Source organism: Syngnathus acus, chromosome 20, assembly GCF_901709675.1.
Source record: "Syngnathus acus chromosome 20, fSynAcu1.2, whole genome shotgun sequence".
In the NCBI taxonomy this organism is placed as follows: Eukaryota; Metazoa; Chordata; class Actinopteri; order Syngnathiformes; family Syngnathidae; genus Syngnathus; species Syngnathus acus.
This window is the reverse complement of record NC_051104.1, coordinates 4879818-4900915: the sequence shown is the minus strand read 5'-3', so window position 1 is coordinate 4900915 and position 21098 is coordinate 4879818. Positions and strand designations below refer to the sequence as shown.

Genomic DNA, 21098 nt, shown 5'->3' with positions numbered 1-21098 from the left:
TTAAAATAAATTAAAAAAAATTGGGTGCGTATTATACATGGGTACAGGCTTTTTTCCAGCATCAACATGCCATTGTTAGGGTGCGTATTATACATGGGGGCGTATTATACACGGAAAAAAAACGGTATATATATAGCATTATTTAAATAATAATAGTAATATTTAAATGTGTAGATATTTTTTAAAAAATATTTAATTGATATATATATATATATATATATTTTTTTTTTTTGTCGACATGGCAACAAAGGCACAATACTGTTGCTTAAAATGGCAGAGGTCACTCGTTTTGCCACAACCTCCAGCTCGTTGGTCGTCGCTAATCTTTGCCACAAGTTGCTCGGCCATGACAAAGCAGCTCTACCCGGAAGTTGAATGGCACCCTCATACTTCCTGCGCCGCTTTTGGTCAAAAAGCACTGGGTGGGTCAACCCACTTCCCTGTATTCTTCTGTCAACTCTGGGAAAAAAGATTGAATATCCTTCCTGCCGCCAAGTGGCTGGCCATGGAGGCCTTGTGGAAAAGCATCCTTCAGGGAACCTGCACAGTTAGGCTCCGCCTCTCATAAACTACGCTCCCATGGGCATGCGTATGTAAACGCTCTTGTTTTATGTCTCTGAACAAAATCTCTCTGGTTCTTTCCTGGAGATCTTCTGGGATAAATAACGGCCGTGTGTTTGTTTAGATGGTAACTTATGATACTGGGCATTGTATTGTGCTCAGTGAGTTTGTGGTTTCCGCCGACGTCCTCTGGGTCCGCTCATTGTGGATTAACGTGGGTGTCTGCAACAAAATCAACATCATTGACCGTCGGCCAATGACTACATTGTCCGACTGTATTTACAAAATTCCACGATAGGACGCTTGCATACGTCAATGATGTTGATTCAATAAGAGAATGATGTCTCGGAATTGAATAAACACTTGAATAAACACTCCCAGGGAACCAATGAGCCCATTTCAAGACAATGAATTTCCAAGAAGAAATTCTCTGGAGGGTAAAAAAAGAATTCACCTCCTCCCAAATCTAAGAGGTATTGTTTCGTGAAATAACAATTAAGAGCAATAAAGCAAAGGAGTGTTATAGATTTGTAAGTCGTCATTGTTTTTGGCTTCCATTGTGAAATTCTGGAAGAGATCCACAAAAGATCATGCGAGGCTAATGCAACACCCAGATGCTCGTAGGTTCACCTTTAAAGAACATTCATGAGAAATTCTCAGTGTACGAACAGTATTTTATTCATCGCGATCAGTCATAAAACAGCCACAAAAAAATGGTTGAATTCTAATGTTGTCTCGTGTTTGTTGTCCTTTCCAGTGACGACTTGTCCCTTGAGTAACTCGGCAGTGTGTGGAAACAAAGAATCCCTTTAAGTCCAAGTTTGGGTTCCTTTTCATCCTTTTGTGTATGGTGAAAATGTTGTCCACGGGGGAATTTTATTTCCCAAGAGTTCTATCAACTTTGGCCTTCAGCTAGGATACAGTGTTCTGACTGACAAGAAAAGTCCAAGGTCACTGGTCTCGATCTGGCCAATCCATCCATCCATCGAAATGTTCCAAACCTAAACAGGTAATATTGTTTCGCACGTATAGTAACTTGAAGGCAAATACAATAAATAGCTTGAAATTTTGGCAAATATACATGAACTCTTTCTCGAGTTAGATGAGGAACCAGTGCCTGAATGAACAGCTTCATATACAGCAAAAAACCTTTGGATAAAGCATGTTGTCATTTGTACAAGGTAAAAGTGTAATACTATTCTTTGGGCTTAAATTAAGTGAGACAGATAAAAAATGTTTTTGCCTATTTATTGATTTATATATTTTTTTATTTATATTAAAAGTGGAATATTATTTCGGGGCATAAATTAAGAGAGACAGAAAAAATTGTTTTTTTTTTACATATTTATAATGTTTTTTTATTTTAACATGGTAATAAAAATCCAAACAAACCAAAACGAATCACAAAAAAAAAAATCCTGTGCAAGGATGCTCTTTTCTTATTGATGGAAAGAAATATTTAAAACACAAAAGAATGTTTTGGTGTACATATTGGAATGCGGAACAGCACAATTGACTACAAAACTGTCTCTTATCAATAGCTTTAATTGTATTGGCAATCCAACAGGCTATAGTTAAAAAAACAGCAAGTCAGTGCGTGCACTTAAAGGGGACATCTTGATTATCTGAATCCGAACATCTATCAGATAACATGCAAACTGATAACATGCTCAACAGGAAACATGTGCAATAAGTCACTATTACGTCTTTTGGCTCTTTGCTGATTTTGTTATTTACCTTTTGGACCATGTATTTTGCTCACACACGAAAGGAGAACATGAAACTGATTACTAGATGCTTGTGTGAAGGCACCCTGAAATGTTTGAACACTTTGTTGTTGTCTCGAGGACTTTAGAAGATAGATTGCTAAAACAACCAGCGGATCAAATGACCAACTAAATCCAACTCCCAAACTTTCCAACACTGTAACAAATGTTCAGGTGATGTCCCCTAAACCAGGTTGTCGCTCCTCTTGCTGCACCACACCACAAGAGCAATCATAGCCAAGGTGAGGAAAACAGGAATAAGGATGAGGACGGTCAACGTGTTGTCCGGAGGGTCCACCCACACCACCTGATCCAAAGTGCAATTGGCGAAAAAGTGCTTGTGTATGCGGATGATGTAGCTCTCCACCAGTGGATTGGGCCAGTAGCAGTGGACGATGAAGGATTTGGTCTCCGTGCAGAGCGTAAAGATGTGGTACTCACTGCGAAGAAAACCATTACCGGAAATTCAAATAAGGATCAATTGTTATATTATTAGCATTTTAACGGTCGCCATCTACGGCATGATTGTATGTCTTCTGACGTCAAGATGTCACTTTTGTTTTGAAGGCGCTTTGCTTAAGTGCTGCTAATCAAATAAACTTCTGCCTGTTGTAAGAGATGTACTGGGTGAGCATCTGCCGTGGCAAAGGCACCGGATGCCAGACAAGTGCTTTGCTTCCTGTTCATTCTCAACGCAGGGAATAAACAACGAGATAAGTCCAAATATGTATGTACATACACACACATATACATACATATACATATATATATATATATATATATATATATATATATATATATATATATATATATATATAGAGAGAGAGCGAGAGAGAGAGAGAGAGAGAGAGACATATATACATACATACATATATACAACGTATATACATACATATATATACTGTACATATATATACTGTATTTTCCGCACTATAAGGCGCACCTAAAAACCTCAAATTTTCTCAAAAGCCGACAGTGCGCCTTATAAGCCGGTGCGCCTTATATATGGACCAATATTGAGCCACTACGGCAGGCGTGTCCAAATATATGGATTTATATATGGACAAAGTTTTAAAATGGGCCATTCATTGAAGGTGCGCCTTATAATCCAGTGCGCCTTATAGTGCGGAAAACTCATGAAGTCATAAAGAGGTAAATGATTGAGTGGCATAAACGCAGGTGGCCACGTGGAGGCTATCCCAGTAACTTTATTGATGATAACTATTTTTACATTGAACACTTATATTCACTTGAAAATATTGGAACATTTCTAACTTGGTTACGCTCTCATACAACAAGCTCAAAACATCATGGGAGTTGTTTGTGCAGCGGCTGCGCCGCGGGGAAGCGCAACACATTTGTCAAACAGGAGAAGCTCTGCAGGGATCACTGCTTGTTTAAACATGAGGTTCTTTGCTCTCAGAGCCTGATCCTCCCCCCCCTCCCCTCTCGGTTCCCTTGTTCAGGTCAATCTGTGTATTTGCTTTTCTCTTAAAAGTCCTGCTCAGAATCTCGGCCTACAACGGGAACACGTCTCCTTGTGAGTCGACTCGTTATCGCTTCCCCCTTTTTTAATTGCAAACAAACACGAGTCCTGAGAAAAGGCATCATTGTTTCAAACTAAATGATGCAACAGCGTGCTTCCTGTGAAGTCTGCTACTAATTCAAAGGAGAAAGTCAGAGGGGACTTTAAAATAATACAGACTTGGACCAAGTTCAGAACTCGCACTCTCTCACGATAGCCGGTGTCAATTTATGTATTTTTCTAGATAACCCCCCCCAAAAAAATAATGCTAATTGTTTTCAAAACTCCAAACGGTCTGTTTTATCCTCCCCGTCATCTTTTCAGATGTAGCCGAGTATGCCTCAAGTCATACATTTGTCTGCACCACCAAGTTCAAGAGGCAAATTTTAGCATTCAAGCAGAGGTGGCGTGTGAAGCGTCGGTCATCGTCCTCCCGCATGCACGAACATCGTAATCATTTTGGGATCACATGTTAAGCTAATTCGCCTTCTTCTTGCGTAAGCGTTCAAAGGTTAGAAGGAAAAAGTGTGAAGTTGGAAACATTTTGAAAAGATTGACAAATGAAACGAGTCCTGTTTTTCCAGCAGTGATGCTTGGAAATCAAGATCTGTCAAGATCTGTGAATCAAGGCTTAAATTAAATTTATGTTTTGTTTTTCACGTCTCAGTGTTTTGGAAAAAAAAAAAAAAAAAAACAACTAAGAGATTTTATCTTAGCTAGGCTGACGCTTGGGGGAAAATATTAAGAGTGGCTCCGTGAAAAGGTCATTTTAAAAATTTCCCTCCAAGCTTCGTAATTAAGTCGTTTATTGTAGTTAGTCAAACAAATTTTGAATGTTTTCAATTTTTAAATGAACTCTTAAGTGTCCATTTGATTGAAATGAAAATACCAAATATTCTGTAGTGTGTGTGCAATACCTGATAAAGTGAGTGAGGTTACACCAATGCTGAGGGTCTATGTGAGCCATGTCACGCTTGAAGTCTTCACCACAGACTTCCACTTCCCACTCCAAGCGCGACTCATTGCAGGGTCTCTTCGGCCGGGCAGAAGTGTGTTCAATGTTCAAACTCTCAGTAGCTGGAGAGCAGATGTTGGAAAACATCATCAATATATTCCAACAAAATCGATCCGATGTCGACCGAACGGATGCTCGCTTACCTGAAAAGCCCTTCGCCATCCAGGCATTGACTGCAAATAAAAAAATCAAAATTATTTCGATGAAAAGATATGTTGTATGTTAAGTGGAAATAAAATACAATTCTGACATGCACATCTGTCTTCCTGACCTTTGACCTGTCATGTTTCCCTCCCCTCAACCCTTGTGTTATTATGATAAGAACCTTAGAATGTCATAAAAAAAAAAAGCCACCTTAACCAACTGGGAAAACGTGCTTCGCTGCTTGTGACGTCCGACTCAATTCCCATGAGAAGAGTCTCGTGCGTTACACGTGGAGGCGTTTCTCTGAAAGATGCCTCGCATTCCTGCTTGCTGAATTCAGACAGCGATTGAGTCACGCACATACCGCTGAGGTTCTTTTTTCATTGGATCACACCCAAGAGCAAAGAGATTTCAGCAAAAGCGAGTCACTTCCTCGGAAATGAGTTTTTTTTTGTTTTCCAGTCCGCCATTATTATTGAAAGAATAAATCATGATCTGTGTTTTTGTTGAAATTGTATTTAGTTTTTTTATTCATGTTTTTTGTGGGGCATGTCTTGATTTTTTTAAAATTATTATTATTTATTTTTTTACCTGTGCTCGTTAACCTTTTTGTTACTTTGAATCCTGTTTTTTTTTTTTTTTTTTTAGCAGGGTGTTGGTGTTACAAATTAATACATAATTTGTTGATTCCAAATGTCTTGTTTGCCATTTTTGTTTTTGGACGTAAACACAATTTTGGAGTGCACTCCTGCTTTGCCTCATTGGTTTGCTGCAAACATCATTACTGAACATAATAGTCAGAGTATATTCAGTGACTCCAATATGAAACTGCAGTCACAAATTTGTCCCACAAAAAAAGACTCTTGAATGGAAGAGTGCAACACAACAAGCAGCCACTTTCATGTGAAGTGTTTAGCATGCTAATAGATTTCAATTTCCTCCATCCATCCATCCTTAAGGCCCTTTTAACAACTGCTCTGTGCATAATCACTCTGCATCCAGCCCATTATTAAAACACTAAAATAAAAAGTCAAGCTCGGTCATCAAAGAGAACGTCGATTACGGTGCTTGTTTCGCAAGATGAATTGGCAACAACATTTGTCTGCTAAAAAGAGAAATGAGGAGAGGAAATGAGGAAATGGAAGATAAACTAATGTGCCAACTGTCTCCGGGGGTAATTGAAGAGGTGCTGCTTGTTTATCAGTTCCATCGGCAGCATCATTAGCTGACTTGCATCACCTACAGTAGGGACATAATCATCCAAGCGGAACTGGCTGGGAAAAACATTCATATTGGATAAGAATAAAAACAAAAAAAAGTTAAAGATATATAAATGATTTTTAATTAAATTTATTATCCGTTTTAAAACAGGAAAAATGCAAAACCCAAACCGGATATTAAGTCGTCTGACTGTATGTGTATTTATGCCCAAGGACGCATTGTCTCCTGTGTTTCTAATTTAATCACTTAATTGGCATCGGAAAAGCTGCTCGCTAGACTTCCTGAACAACAAAAAAATCACGCGCGCTTCCGCAAATATTCAGACCAAATAACAATGTTGATTTTTCTAGTCACTCACTGGAACAACAAGAGATTATTTTATAAGCGATGAATGAGCGTTGCAGGTCCACCACATCAAATATGCTTTCTGTTATCCCACAAAATTTATTTTCAGCGGTAAGAAGCGCCACAAGCAAACAAATTACATGGGGTCTTAAGTTGGCATGCAAATGCAGCATCTTAAAGACGTTGTGTAACAGGCACTTAAGAAGAGGAGCATCCCATCAGTTGTTCTGCCCCCGCTCAAGCTGAAGCGCTAAGCACCTCATCAACATTCAATTTTGGAAAATCCCAGTGGAAACTTTGGATTTTGGCACGAGTTCAAGCGAGCTGTGGACGATAGATAAGGAATACTAGTACAATAATGACAAAGTGAATTTGCTGATTCAAGAGACTGTGAAATTCGACTCGCTTGTTTGTGTGCATGATCAAGTGGAACAAACGGCATTACGTGGATTCGGATTCTCGACGCAACTTCTCAAATGAGCCATTTGAAAATCATTTCAAGCTCGAGATAGACCAAAGTGGTTTACTTCAATTGAATCATACACAAAAAAAGAAAGAAAAAAAACCCAAGCTAGAACAGAACACTCTCGGCTCTCAAGTTGTTTGGCATTACAAACATTTATGAGCCGTATTCCGCTAAACACGGTAATAACATTTCCATGGAGCAGTGTGTTAAAAGAGCAGATGTTGAAAAAGAAAGATGACATTGTCAATTGTCTCTCGATGGTTACTCAAAGACACATCACTGAATCATTATGAGGCACACTGCCCCCCCCTCCCCTCAAAGACGTTTTCTGTTTATTAATACAGAAAGTCACAACTCGACAGTGACTGTGTGCAAAGATCCAAAAGACACTTGGGTTCAAATCTTTTTAATAACCTGCCAATTAGACAGACGAACAGAAGCTAATGATCTCCTTGATGAGACGAAGAAGTCATTGTTTTCCGTCAGACAAAGGCAAGAGCTTCACCGTAGAGCCAATTAGCTCTTTTTTTTTTTCCTCTCCTCAAGCAGCAGAGGAGGTGAAATTCACATTCTACAACGCTCCTTTGGACTCGGCCGCATTAGAACAATGCACTGCAGGATAATGATGAGGAAGAATGGCACACATTACGATTAAATTGCCAATTTTATGGGGGAGAGGACGAGTGGTTTGGGTTATAATGAATCTCAGACTTTGTTAAGGGTTTAAATAAGTAGGGCATATGTTGTCTAGTACTGTATGAACAGATGCTCAAGATGCTTCTGACAAAGTCATTAAAAGTGCATTCCCTCATCAGGCTAAAAAAAAAAAAAAAAAAAAAATACAAAAGCCCTTTTGAGATAATAAACAACGGTTGTTCCCACAGTATTCCTGGAAACATTTTCCCGCATTGGAATAAAACGTTCCCGTCTGCTATTAGCTTCTTTTTAAGGAAGTGACAGTTTATTCTTTACTGTTTCGAAGTCATCCAAGTCTTTTGGCTGCAAACTATTTATCCCCTTGTGCGATCTTTTTTATCCTGATATAAATAGACACCTGCTTGGCATCCTTCCACTTTTTTTGTATTGCACGGTGGCGCCGTTTCGAGAACACTAAGGCCACTGACAGGATTTTACAGGGTGAGTAAAAGCAGTCTACTTTTTGGCAGCCGCAGTCCGTGGGAGACTAGTGTCAGCCAGACCTTAGTGTCACACTTTGAAACGAACGGGAAGAGCAAAAAGAGACAAAGTTCATGCCTTCCATCTCCTCTTGCATGAAACTTTTACAGCCCCATGAAATATTAATCAGGCTCTTAACAGACCCTCGCTGCCATTAGAAGATTGTCGGAGCAGCGTTCGGTGTCACGCTTATTAGCCCGAGTGATACGAATGTAACCGTTATGAAATACGTTCATTCCATTGAATATTCTCAAGTCGTCACAAAAAAAGAAAATAAATGTAATACAGTACATACATCATTTTTTGTGGAGGGAATTTAAGAGGAGATCATCGTTATCTGAACAAGTCCAGGATAAAAACAAAGAGGCCTAGAACTGTACCTTGAGGGACATCTTATGAAAGTGGGTTAAGGGTTTAGATTTATGATTGATATACAACTGGCCAAAAATCTGCGTGTGAGCAGTCACACTGACTCAGTGGTTTGTTTGCCTTTAAAAATAAAAACGGTTCCCAAACTTTCTCGGTCCCAAAAGGGACGGTTGACGGGAAAATCTTTTTGTCTAGACCAAAACTAATATGGGGAAATCCCTGCAACATGAACAATATTTACCGCAACCTGATGCAACTATTTAAACTGTCCTCCATATTTTTTGTATTTTTTACCGGAACCAGAAAGGAAAAAATACAAAGAAAAATAGCAATACAAGTATTATGTCCGAGCACTGCCGCAACTGTCACATGGCCGTTATCCATGGAGGGGAGGTCTTCAAACACAGACCACATTCTCAAGTCTCCAATGAGTTTTTCAAACAGAAAAAAACAAGTTTTCCTCAATTTTGCTTGAGCTCATACCCCCCAGAGCATGGCACAATCTGACAGAAATGACAAAGCCGAACCAAAATGCTTGAAATTGGAATTGTGCAACTTGAGTGGACGGCGCGAAATGGAAGTCATTGCGGCGCCAAGGCTGACTCTTGTCATGACAGTGACACAATCAGCTCCTGATAGCCACACCATGTTGGCGAGTGACTCCCCTCCCCTGCCTTTTATCACCATCAAGCACTTTTGGTGTCCTGATAGCACCAGTGAAACTCAATCCTTTCACTACAGTTGTCTCTCTGTCCGCCTACCGTGATTTTCCATTTACATTTTGTAATTTCGCTGTTACAAAATCGTCTAAAAAAAAAAAGTACTGTATGCCAATACACTTTCCCTCGCTTGTTTTGAAACGACAACATAAATAAAATCACTTCGATTTTAAGGGGGCTGAAACTATCCATCATTTTTTGTATTCAATATAAATGAAATTGTGATTTTAGAAGCAGACCACCCAAGAATCTTTCAACACGCCAACCGGTTCATCGAACCTTGTACATAAACTCATGAGGGGCAACATTTCCACCACATGAAACATTTTCATACATGATTTAATCCTTTAAGGACCGACTAATGAGCCAGATCCAAAAGGTCCTATTGGCCTCGATATATAGGTTAGCTCTGTCCATTGGGGCGTGCAATGTTAGAGTCTCCCCTAGTCATGGAGGGTTAGCTCAATCTACATTTGATGCTTTTTCTTCCTAATGTAATACAAACTGTGGATATTAATTAATCTATTCAAAAGAACATGTGGAATACATCAGAAAGCAATTTGGGCGGCTTTATCGCTGCAGCCAGCGGTTTCTGTTGATTAACGCTAAACTGCTTAAAAAGAACAGTCGTGCAGGGAACTCAATGTAAAAATTATTTAAAATAATCCTGTATGCCCATCCGTATGTTTTTTCTCAATGAGAGCAATCCAAAATCATAATACTGAGAACAATTGGCTTATGTGTACACTTGCACAATCTAATGAGCTCCAATTAAATGTTGCTATGCATGGGAAATAATCCAATTTAACTTTATTTTTGCAAAAATATATTTTTTAAAACAATAATAATCTATGTTCATCTCTTTAGCATCAGCAGAAGCAGAACAATTGAATATTCTTTTACTTGATGGCAGGAGGCAGATAATCAATATGTGTAGCCACATTTTATCCACTGCGTATGAAGGACTGACACGTTCTGAAAGGTCAACCTACATGCAATTTAGTCTTGTTTTTTTCCTGCCATAACAAATGGGCACTTATTAAATGAAACAAGTCTACTAATTCAGTGCTATTAAATTGTGCAGTGTGGTCGGTAAAAAAATATTGCATGAAATAATTTAATCCGGTGTAGGCTATTTTATATATATTTTTTTTTTTTGTCTGTGTTTGTTTTTATTTTGAAATACCGAAAAACAAGAGCACTCACCCAAAATCCCAACAACAAAAAGTTTCAGCACTGCAAACTCATTTGTATCCATCCCGCTGTGTGGATCCAGTTAGTCTCTGAATGAAAGCTCAGATTCAGCTCGGTAAAATTGTACATTTGAAGCGGGCCATTATTATCCCTAAAAGACCAGATCAAGTTCCGTCATGCTGCCAGCAGACTCGATTCGAATGAGAATCCAAGAAAGCACCCCTCGCCACAGAGAGAAAAAAAAAATGCAAAGATTCCTGTGCGTGATCCTTGTGTGTCCTGGTGATGATAATCGAGACTTGTCCGTGGCGAGGAGTCAGAGCTCAGCACCAGTTCTGCATCCCGGGGAGGAGGAGGAGGAGGAGGAGGAGGGAGGAGGAGCGGTGCAAGTATACCACTGCCATTAATACCATGAGTGCGTCTCAATAACTGCTTTTACAAATGTGAATTATTATAAATCGCCAATAATGCGTTTTGCAAATGTTAATATTCATTTCCGTGCTTTGTTGACAAGTTTTGGTCAAGCAAACAATTGCTCAAATAAAACACGGAACCACTGTGACGTCTTCCCAAAAACTAACATGACAACACTGACCTCTTGTGGTTTCAGTTTAAATGTAATTTCTTAACTCAACGATAGGGAGCAGTATTGTTATTGTAAGTATTAATTTAATAATCATGGCTGGGTGGATGGTGTGACCTTTAATTTAATAATCATGGATGGATGGATGAATTTGATAATCATGGATGGATGGATGGATGGACGGACGGAAGGACGGACGGATGTGTTAGAGCTATTTTTATCGTCTTTCTAAACCCTAAAATCCAAATTGTTTGCACTTCATTACGCCATACTTTTTTCACTGAATACATTAATCAAAATATTTAAAAGTACAACTATAGGAGTAATATTAAAGTCCTATACAGGTATTGTTGTGCCATTAATTATTATTATTATTATTATTAAAGGAGTTGAATCCGTTTTTCTACTTTAATCACAATAAGTTTGACACAAGTATGTGTACTTTTACTGAAGAAAACTTTCGTGGTGTCTTTGACAGAAGGGGAAAAAGTTCCGTGGTTAAAGTGCGCTTGACCTGCACGTTGCCCTTTGACTTCTTGCGTGGACGGTTACTTTACTCTTGTGATTGACGCTGCTCGTTTAAATTCCGCACGTCGTGTTTAAGATGCGCGTGTCTCATCGGCATCCTGGAGCTCCGAACCGGTTCAAACAGAATGTCAACAAGTGACGCAGTATACTCCGAACTGTCAGTTCGAGGAGAGACAGCGACACCTCCGCACGGGGAAACACGCTCAACACGGAGTTCGACTACAAAGTGGGTCTAAATCCATTTCATGATGTATTTATACTTGTTTTTATCGCGTTTATGCTACATTTGTCATGTTTTGCACGGAGTGTGTCGGTTTTTCCTCCGTTGTGTTGTTGCGGATTGGCTGGAACGCCGAGTTGTTACTGATGCTGAACTTCGTTTACAAACTGCGTGTTTAAGTGTTGAATTTATCTGTGATGCTCCTACAATCGCCTCTAGCTTGTCGAAATAATTTTTTTAGTTTTCTTTAAGGTATTTCAAGCGGTTCGGCGTTAAGGTTATTGAATTGTTTGGTGCGTTTTATTTATTTTTGAATTAGTTCATGACCTGGGATAATTTGGGTAAATATTTTGTCGTTTTCAGATATCAGATGAGAGCAAACAGCTGTGATTTTAAACAACGTTGTTGTTTTTTTGTATTTTCCAAGTGTTTCATATTTTGCATGTATGTGCATGGACGCAGTTTCATGAGTTTGTGTGTGATTGAAATCCGAGATGAGTTTTTTGACGCGTGGGTAACGCATTCAGGTCCGCAACAGAACTATCACCATGGAAACACAAAGCCACTGACTTGCTGCACAACTTCAATTTCTTTGCACTTCATGCTTAAACATTTGCTGTTTGCTTAAAGTGTGGCGGAGTGTGTGATTCTAAACACAAAAAAACACAAAAAATCTGGTTTGCCTTAATATTGCAAATCACTGCAAGGTCATTAATTTGTGGAGAGACATTTAAGGAGTAAATCATTTGCAGTTGGAACATCTCAATGATGTGTTTGTCCGTACTGAGTTCACACCCACACTTAGTTCAGCCAGGATCATTGTGGTTATGTAAGTGTTAGTTGCCTGAAAAGGCCACACACACACACACACACAAGTAGTGCGGCCCTTACACCGGAGCCGACATACCTCACACGCAATGTTTCAGACTAACGATTCTGTCAAAGAAAACAATTTGTCATCCGCCTGAAAGTCATAAAAACTGTGACATAATTCGTACGCTTGTGGTAACGCATGTTATGATACACAAATGCTGGAATTATGTTTGGCGTCAACAAAACATAAGTAATTAATCATATATGAGTCGATGTGAATTTCTGCAGCAAGATGTGATAAACTGTCACTTGTTTATTATTGTAGTGGTATGACACCACTTTTTTTTTTACCTTCCTTATCTTGTATGAAAAAAAACCCATTCCTGTCATCACCAAAAGTGAGTTCACAAGCTTTCAAGTGCATGCCAAAGCTACTGGTAGTGCAGGAAGAAAGTCATTGTTTGGAAAACACAACAACGGTTTTCTTATCTACAGTATGTGTGGACAGAGTGGAGTTACTACACAGACCAGCCACAATTATTATATATATATTTTTATTTTAATTTTAACTAGGCGCGCTTATGTTGCCTCTTTCAAGTCTGTACTTGGCCAGCTTCTTAGAAGTTATTATTGAGAGAATTCATGGATCCCTTAGGCAAATTGCAGCGAGGAAAATATTTCAAAGTAAAGAAAAATTGGCTGCTGGTTGAACGCAATGACGACAATGAAGCTGTTACAGTATTTGTGTATGTTTTTTGATTTCTTGTCCTGGCCTGCGGGCGTGTCAGGACCAAAAAAGACAAGGTGTGTTGAGCTGAAGATGTTCCTCCCTTCTTTGTAACTTTCTCTCTTGTCAGGTCATGCAAGTATAATAACGTGAAGGGTAAATCTGTATAATCCATGTGACCCCAGGGCAAATTCTCTTTTGTATTAAGAATTTATGATGTGCAAGTCATTTGATGTCCTCACACAAAGTGGGACATTTATCGACACAAGGAAGACTTCCAGCAACACTAAAATCATTCCGACATGCGGAATTGTACCTCGTCTTTGTTGTGTTGCCATGCTCGCTCGGAGTAGTGCGGGTCGGCAAATGCGTGCTGGAGCCGCCATCTAAGTGGGCGTGTTCGCCGCCTGTGAAAGAAAGTGTGTTGGATTATACAAGTGCTTATCAATCAGGCATGATTACACATGAGGAAGCAGATATTTAAAAGAATGACTCGGAAGAAAGACAGCCATGCACTTTTAACACACTTCATTTCATAATGAGGAAATAGTTGAAGATATAAAATCAAGTTTAAATAAGGTGACCTGGATTCAGGGTCAACCTGCCAACCGCTTCAACAATGAACAGGAACTCCACACAGTAAATAAAAGCCAAAGATGGAAGGAATGTTTGTTCTTCTTAACGTGGTGCTGCTTATTGTTTGTATGAGAGACATCTATGGTCCAATTGCTGGTGCATCACCAAATTTGGTGTGCTTACAATACACTTGACAAAATAGCAGCGGGTTGGAGCTGATGACATCATCCATGTATTTAAACTGTGGGTAAAACCAAAATGAATGATTTTGATTTTGCAGACAGTGGGACGACAAAGGTCCACATCCTTGCTGCCGTGCCATCACACGTGAAAGAAGGGTCGAAGGTGACAATTCTATTTTTTTGAGCGGTGTTACTTGCCCATCAATTAACATTTGTATGCAATTATTATTCCAGAATGTCAATTTGGAGCAGACGGACCAAGACAAGAGGTGAATGTTGAAAGTGGGAGCAGATACACCACCCGTATTGTTTTAAGACTCTCCAACTACCTGGACCTCAAAAGGAAGCAAGACTCCTGTGTATATAGGTGAACACACAAATTGTTTGACCTCATTTCTGTACACCGTTCAGTATTTCAAATATGTTAATTTGTGCATGGAATAGTGTGTGAAAAATGCTAAGGACGTCGTAAGGAATATCCTCAGGCGGGAAATGAGAGAAATACAGCTTTCAACAGACGTCAACAAGCAGCACTAAATTAAGACAAATCATATATAAGCAATGTTTTGATGATTGGGACAGCAAATTTATTGGGAGGAAAAATTTTGTTGATTCAAATTTTAGCAACTAAATGCAGCCATTTATGGGCAGTCTGGAACTTTGAGTAAAAAATAAAAAACTATGAATCATCAACACCCAAACTATAATAAGAACCCGTACCGCCCTTAATGAGAAAGTCCCTGTTATTGTTTCACGGCCATCATTTGTGGTTAGACTTTGAATTTTGTAGTGCACCAGGAAGTGACACACCCTTGAACTGAATTTCAAGCACATGTGCATATCAGCAAAAATACAATTTTACAGTATACAATGTCGACATCTGGAACTGTATGTGAGAGAGACCCCGTGTGTGATCATTTTTTCAAGTGTGTCACGCATACCTTCAAAATGGCTACAGGCGTGAGTTAAGTGTGTGTGAAAAGTGTTTAGTGAAGGCTGGAGGACAGAGCAAAGGAATGCCGGCCATCGTGTTGCTCGGCATTGCCGCGCTAAATGTTTGACATCTTATCCGAGTAAAACGTTTGCCTTTTCATCCTGGGAAATGTCAGCTTTGTCTCATGATTAATCAATTGGCACTAATCAAACTTTTGCTTTCTTCTTCAGTTCGGATGAGACGCAGAGGTGTGAAACTGTGGCTGGCAGTGCTCAGGTAAGTTATTATTATCAGTTATTGTGAGATTTGTAATTAAAAAAAAAATATATATATAAAAATATAGACACTGCACAATTTCGTCCAGTAACCTTTTAACGAGGCCTTTTAAAAGAACTAAAATCGAAGGATTTTTCATTTCTGAATAGATCGTCACACTTTTAGTGACATTGTATTCTCTTCAAATCATCTTGGATTGGATGGATTAAGAACTGTCAAGGTGTGTATGTAATTGTAAATAACCTGTTTGTCTAGGCTTGAGTGTTTTTACTTTATTACACCTTGGGAAAAGACACCGCAGACTTCAATTGGAAATTTTTGGTTACGCTTAGGTAATTCTTGTTTTGACAGGTGAATAATTGGACTTCACTACTAGACTCTTCCAGAGAAGTAACAAGCGAGTCACCATTACCACAGAAGATATCATTTCTGTCCGGAAGTCGACTTCCTTCTGGATTGCAACCAAGCACAAGTGTCCGTGGATCAACTGAAATCAATCAATTGATAAAAGACGGTGCTGAGCTTGAGAACCAAACAGATGTTGAGGAGCCATCTGGCTCCGGGAAAGTAATGTTGTCTTCTGCCATGGTGACGGTTCTTGCCCCGACTTGGACTGGCCGCCTTCGACGGTCCAAAAGGTTCGACGCAACGGGCAGTTTGGAAACTTTGACGAGTCTTCCAGGTATGGCAAATTCCGAGGCAATCCGTCCACAGAGTTGCTCTCAGAGTTCTCAAAGTAGTACGGGAAGACTATTTAACGTATCGCAAGCCCAGTCGAGAGCTCCGTTTCTGAGTACGAGACAGAACACAACAGGCTGGTCCTCGAAAAGTGGTCCTCAAAACTTGGACTATGAATTGAAGAGTAAAGTTCCTCGGACAGCCTCGTTGGACGGAAGCGCTAAAGAGACAGAAATGAAGAAAGCGCAAGCAAGTACGAGCTGGGATCCATACGGACAAAAGGGGACTCAACGAGATGGTCATCTGCTGCGGCGCTCATCTTTGAGTTCAAAACCCACAACCAGCAGTCTTCTTCTGTCACTAAGAAGACTAAACAATCAAAGTATGAACTCTAATAACCCCACGTCATCGGAGGTCAAGCCGGCGCCTTTGAAAACTGACGTTTTCTCAACACAGGTGACTCAAGCCTTTCACAAAACACTTGAGAGGGAAAGGTTCAAGCCACTCCCCTCTTCTTTGTCCCTTTCTCCCAGGGCAGTCGAGATGCAACCAGTTAGTCCTCCGTCACTACCTAACCACGGTAAAAGAGGCACGTCAAAAACAAGCTTGTTTTCGTCTTCAACCCTAAACAAAATAACAACTGACACGCCCAAACAACCACAACTCATGAATACGCCACGACCGAGTCTTTCGTGCCTCAGACACGAATTTATCAGTCAGCGACCATCGGATAATGAACAGAGTTGGATAAGTTCGGGCAGAGGTTTAAATCTATTTCCTGACAGCGCTGTGTCTTCTCATAAATCTGTTCAATATGACTCCGGGAGGCTCTCCGAAAGTGGTTCACCATCTAGAAACACACCTGTGACATCATCATCCAGGTGGCAACAAAATAGCCAGAAGGGCAATTCACCTCCCGTTCTCACCGACACACCCAAAACCAAGTCAAACACGCCCTTAATTCCTCTATCTAACAACAATTGTGACACGCCAGCTGTAAGTCGAACTCCTAACAAAAGTCTCAACGTTCAAATCTCCGATATTAGCAGCAATAAAACAACGTCGATCTGCAACGATGGCGTCAATCTCGCGACGAAGCCACCGAGAGGAGGAATCGGTAGAGTCAAAGAGAAACAATGCGACTACTCATTTGACAAAACGAGGCTGGCCAAACAACTCCACGAGTCCAGTTTGAAAAAACTAGAAACGCAAAAGTCGCAACGGTTGCAGACTCTGAGTCAGCCGACAGATTCTATTAAGCGTGATGTCATTCATGGCTCATTTAAACCACATGTAAGCGAATTGGCACCCTCGTTGAAACTTTCGACGTTTGATCGCGCCGACTCTCTCAGGAATCAGGTCGGTCCTTCACAAAACATCTGCGCTTTCTCACAGAATCAAAACAGCGGTCCGTCATTTCAGTCGAAAGCAGATTCTTCTCACACGTCCTTATATATTGGCTCGCGAACATCCAAAGTCCCCAATACAGCAAGCAACACGTCTCCTCTTGGCTTTATAAGAAGTTACAGCACCAACTCAAAGTCTTTCCAAACAAAAGACGTGTCCAGTCATGTTCCGATGATAAGTGACTCTTCCAAACAAAACCCCGAATCTATGAGCACAACTAGTCCCATCCAGATTACTTCTACCATAACATCGCATCTCCAAACACCCCCTACCACTCCAACCAGTCCAAACCGCAAAGTGGGTGGAATATTAACCAACCAATCAGAAAAAGACAACAAAAAAACAGGACATGGAAAGCGAGTGAAACATGTCATGTGGGAGGACTCGGAGAATTCCCAATCCAGCAAAAGTCTAGATCCATCCGTCTTGACCAGTCCATTGTCTCGCTCAAGGTCTCAGTCGCTCAGCCGAGCTCCATCCATCTTCTCTTTTCTAAGATCAAGCAGTCAGAACACGAAAAATGCTCCTCTTTCCACCGCATCACGCAAGACCTCAAACTTGCAGGAGGGGAAAGGAGAGAAGTATCGATCTTTGTCTTCCGACTCTACGGATCAAATCTCAAGAGAAGAAGGAGACTCGAAACAAAACCTCGTTGACAATCGACGCAGCTTCGAGAGGATGGACGTGACCCCGTGCAGACTTCAGAGGTCACGATCGTTGCAGGCCGATGAGTTCTTATATTACACAACTGCTCTCTCATCTCCCGACTTCTCAAATGGATACAAGATCCGTTACAGCTCCCCGCCCTACTCCACTCTCATCTCCAGCCGTGGTGAAACCAAGAAGGTAACACCACGGACGCCACTTTTCCCAAATTTGAACTCAAATTACACCTCAAATCATTCCTTACATTCTCATCCAGTCGCAGATGCAACCTCACCTATCTCGAAAACATCACTTGGAAATTCGCCAAAACAATTAGCATCTCCTCTGCAGAACAAAATGTCATCGCATGAAAATTTACTGTACGGAGAAGAAATCAATAATAATAGCCATAAGAGCATATGTCGTAATAAACAAACCGGTCGGGTATTATTTATCGAGAACAGAGTTGATGTCATCCCGCAAACCCCGCAGAGTTCAAAAATGGACATACCAGGTTCTGGTCCAAAGAGCACAAAGGCTGAATCATCGGCACTTTTCGCAAAGACGCTAACTTCTGAACAGTCACACACAACTCTGACTCATTCCAATCCAAGCTCAAGTGGCAGCAGCTCAGCGGAAAGTCGCTGTGCGGGTGACGAAGTCGGCGGCAAAAGGATGAAGGAGAGCGTGATGGGTAAATTCAAACTTTTCTCAGCAGAGAGCAACAACGAACAAAATCCAAAGAAACGCCGTTTTGTTATGAAGAAAAGCACGGCAAACTCGGAAAACGAGAAGGCCAATAAAACTTCGACTAAAATGGACCAGGTCATCAATAAACTGAGGCAAACGTTCAGCCCTAAGCGCCCTGAAGACGAGCAAGTTCCGTGGAAATGGAAGCGAGCTTCTGAAACGCCTTCCGTCGGTGGATTGAGCGATACCAGCGATGCCACGCTTGAGAGCAGCAGAACCGAAGAAGACCGAGAACTCAAACCGAAGGACGATGAAAGGGCAACGCAGAACCGATACTCCCTCATACCAACCTTATCTGTACAAAACCCAATGACAGAAAACGAGCTCTTCGTTTGGCCAGATCAATCGGATCCCCAGAAATTGTCTGACCAGATTGACGTCAAGAACAGAACATCAACGCAGTTTCATCTGAGTGTAGATCCGAGTCCCAGTCGAAGCCCAAAACTCACCGGTACTAATGTCAGGAAATCCTCACCCAGTTCCAAAAGTCCATTCTCCCCCTTCTCCTCTCTTTCCACCCACTCGCCATTCCCCTCACCCGAGGTGGCGGACGATAACGTCTTCTACAGCCCGAAGATGCCATGCCGACGTGAGTCCTCCTCACCGTGCGAGCCGGGCGAAGGAATCAGCCTGGTGAGTTCCCGCAGAAGCCGGGCCTCCACGGGTCCGCCGAGCACAGGTCCGATCCAGGACGACGCATCGTGCTACGCTGATTTAAAGTACGGCATCGAGCCCGGGAGGTCCGTTTCGGTGAGCTCCGTACTCTCCAGTCGGCGGTCGGGGCCCGGACGGATCTCCACTGGCCCCAAATTCATGAGTGTGGACGATCTCTCGGAAACAGTCCCGACTTATGGAGGAGGTGAGGAGGACTTTAATCAGTGGTTGGAGAGAAATTGTAATCATCGGGCAATCAGGCAGATGCAGTCTCATATGCCCAGCGACGCCGGAAAAGCCAGATCGAGATCGCTTCCTCGATCACTGACTCGCCGTCTGGCCCAATGGAGCTCGGGTGTCTCCGTTTGTCCACCAGCAGACACCGTGGCAAGGTCACCCAATCATCGGAGCCCCAAAATGAAGACGTCTCACTTTGACTGGGATACAGTGAGCCCCCCGACTCCTCCCCCAACGCCTCCTTTGTCACCGCAGCCCAGACGCATGTCCAAACCTCCCAGCCTTTCCTCACCTAATTTTTCCAGCCCATCTCCAGAACCATTGGACAGTCCGTCCCCTAGGGGGCACTTGCCCTCTCGAGGTTACGTCTCTCACCTAACCACATTTGAAGAATCCTCAGACAGCAGCTCAGATACAACAACAGATGACGAATATTATTTAGAAAACAGTGACGATGACGAGAAGGAAACGGAATTGTGAAAGCAGTCTCGATTGTAATCGCAAGTTTCTACTATGATTGTAAAAATAAGAGAGAAGAACGACAGGAATGTTGGCTGACAGTCATTAGCAAGTGACATGAAGTGAAGTTTCGCAATTCCAGCCTCCCGCTCCAAAAGGTGATGGAACCAAAAAAAAAAAAAAATCTCCTTTTTTGTGTTAATAGCTCCAGCTCTGAATGTGTCACAATGATTTTTTTTTTGGTCATGTCGCATCTTGAATGGTTGCTGAAAGTGTTACTACCCCAGTTCCCGCTTCAATGCATCAGGGTTATCTACGTACGTTTCTTCTGCTGCTAAGCGATAACCATTGGTGGAGGAGGATTCATGTTTAAAAATATATATTTTTTTGTGCTTTAAATTCTTTATTTTCTTAACCATTTTGTTTTCATTGAATCATACTGTATTTTGTGATTTTTAACATTCATTGTCACAAACAAGTACTTGACACAATGCTTGTCTAAATATTTGCAGTGACAATTAAACATCTTAATATATGCATTTTATAAATAAATTCAAACAAGCTCTTTCATAGAATGGTTTTCAGTGTGACATAATTTACTGTTACTTCACCATGAGGTCAAAACAGCCTGCCATAGTGATAGCTGAGTAAATACGGGTGTTATATATAGTCGGCCATAAAACAGTCTGGTCACTGTTGATGCACTTTGCACCCTTGATTTTCTGTTGATGCACTTTGCACCTTTGATTTTCTATCTCATAGTTTTCAGGACAAATAGTCGTTGGCCTGACATCATGCGGGTGTGGCTGCTTCATTAGTCACAGAGCATTTCCATTATGTCATCATTTGTGAAGATTCATACTGTTTTTCCTTAAGTTTACTATTTTAAGAAGTTATTTTAGTCAGACAAGGAAGATTTTACCTGCTT

General features: G+C 41.0%; 2 protein-coding genes across 3 annotated transcripts; one reads left to right on the top strand and one right to left on the bottom strand.

The window, feature by feature from the left end:
• Positions 1 to 1214: 1214 nt before the first annotated feature.
• LOC119139306 (receptor activity-modifying protein 3-like) lies at positions 1215 to 10865 on the bottom strand. Its single transcript, XM_037279868.1, has 4 exons — positions 10514 to 10865; positions 5011 to 5040; positions 4770 to 4929; positions 1215 to 2767 (listed from the first exon to the last, which is right to left on the bottom strand). Exons 1-4 carry the CDS (start codon positions 10563 to 10565, stop codon positions 2512 to 2514), a joined length of 498 nt encoding a protein of 165 aa, XP_037135763.1. The 5' UTR covers positions 10566 to 10865; the 3' UTR covers positions 1215 to 2511.
• An 825-nt stretch (positions 10866 to 11690) lies between these two features.
• Positions 11691 to 21098, top strand: zmp:0000000991 (serine/arginine repetitive matrix protein 2). Of its 2 annotated transcripts, XM_037279304.1 has the most exons (5): positions 11691 to 11838; positions 14229 to 14293; positions 14365 to 14497; positions 15295 to 15340; positions 15692 to 21098. In XM_037279304.1, the coding sequence occupies exons 1-5, from the start codon at positions 11738 to 11740 to the stop codon at positions 20189 to 20191; spliced, it is 4845 nt and encodes a 1614-aa protein (XP_037135199.1). In that variant the 5' UTR covers positions 11691 to 11737; the 3' UTR covers positions 20192 to 21098. The 2 variants fall into 2 exon arrangements, with proteins under 2 accessions (XP_037135199.1, XP_037135200.1); XM_037279305.1 differs by lacking the exons at positions 11691 to 11838; positions 14229 to 14293 and adding an exon at positions 15490 to 15560 and having other exon boundaries at positions 14460 to 14497.

Coding starts and splice junctions, on each gene's coding strand:
- LOC119139306 (XM_037279868.1), bottom strand. CDS start 10,565: ATGGATACAAATGAGTTTGCAGTGCTGAAACTTTTTGTTGTTGGGATT. Junction 4,930..5,010: donor GATGGCGAAGGGCTTTTCAG/GTAAGCGAGCAT, acceptor TCTGCTCTCCAG/CTACTGAGAGTTTGAACATT. Junction 2,768..4,769: donor AACCTCACTCACTTTATCAG/GTATTGCACACA, acceptor TTTTCTTCGCAG/TGAGTACCACATCTTTACGC.
- zmp:0000000991 (XM_037279304.1), top strand. CDS start 11,738: ATGTCAACAAGTGACGCAGTATACTCCGAACTGTCAGTTCGAGGAGAG. Junction 11,839..14,228: donor ACACGGAGTTCGACTACAAA/GTGGGTCTAAAT, acceptor TTGATTTTGCAG/ACAGTGGGACGACAAAGGTC. Junction 15,341..15,691: donor CTGTGGCTGGCAGTGCTCAG/GTAAGTTATTAT, acceptor TTGTTTTGACAG/GTGAATAATTGGACTTCACT.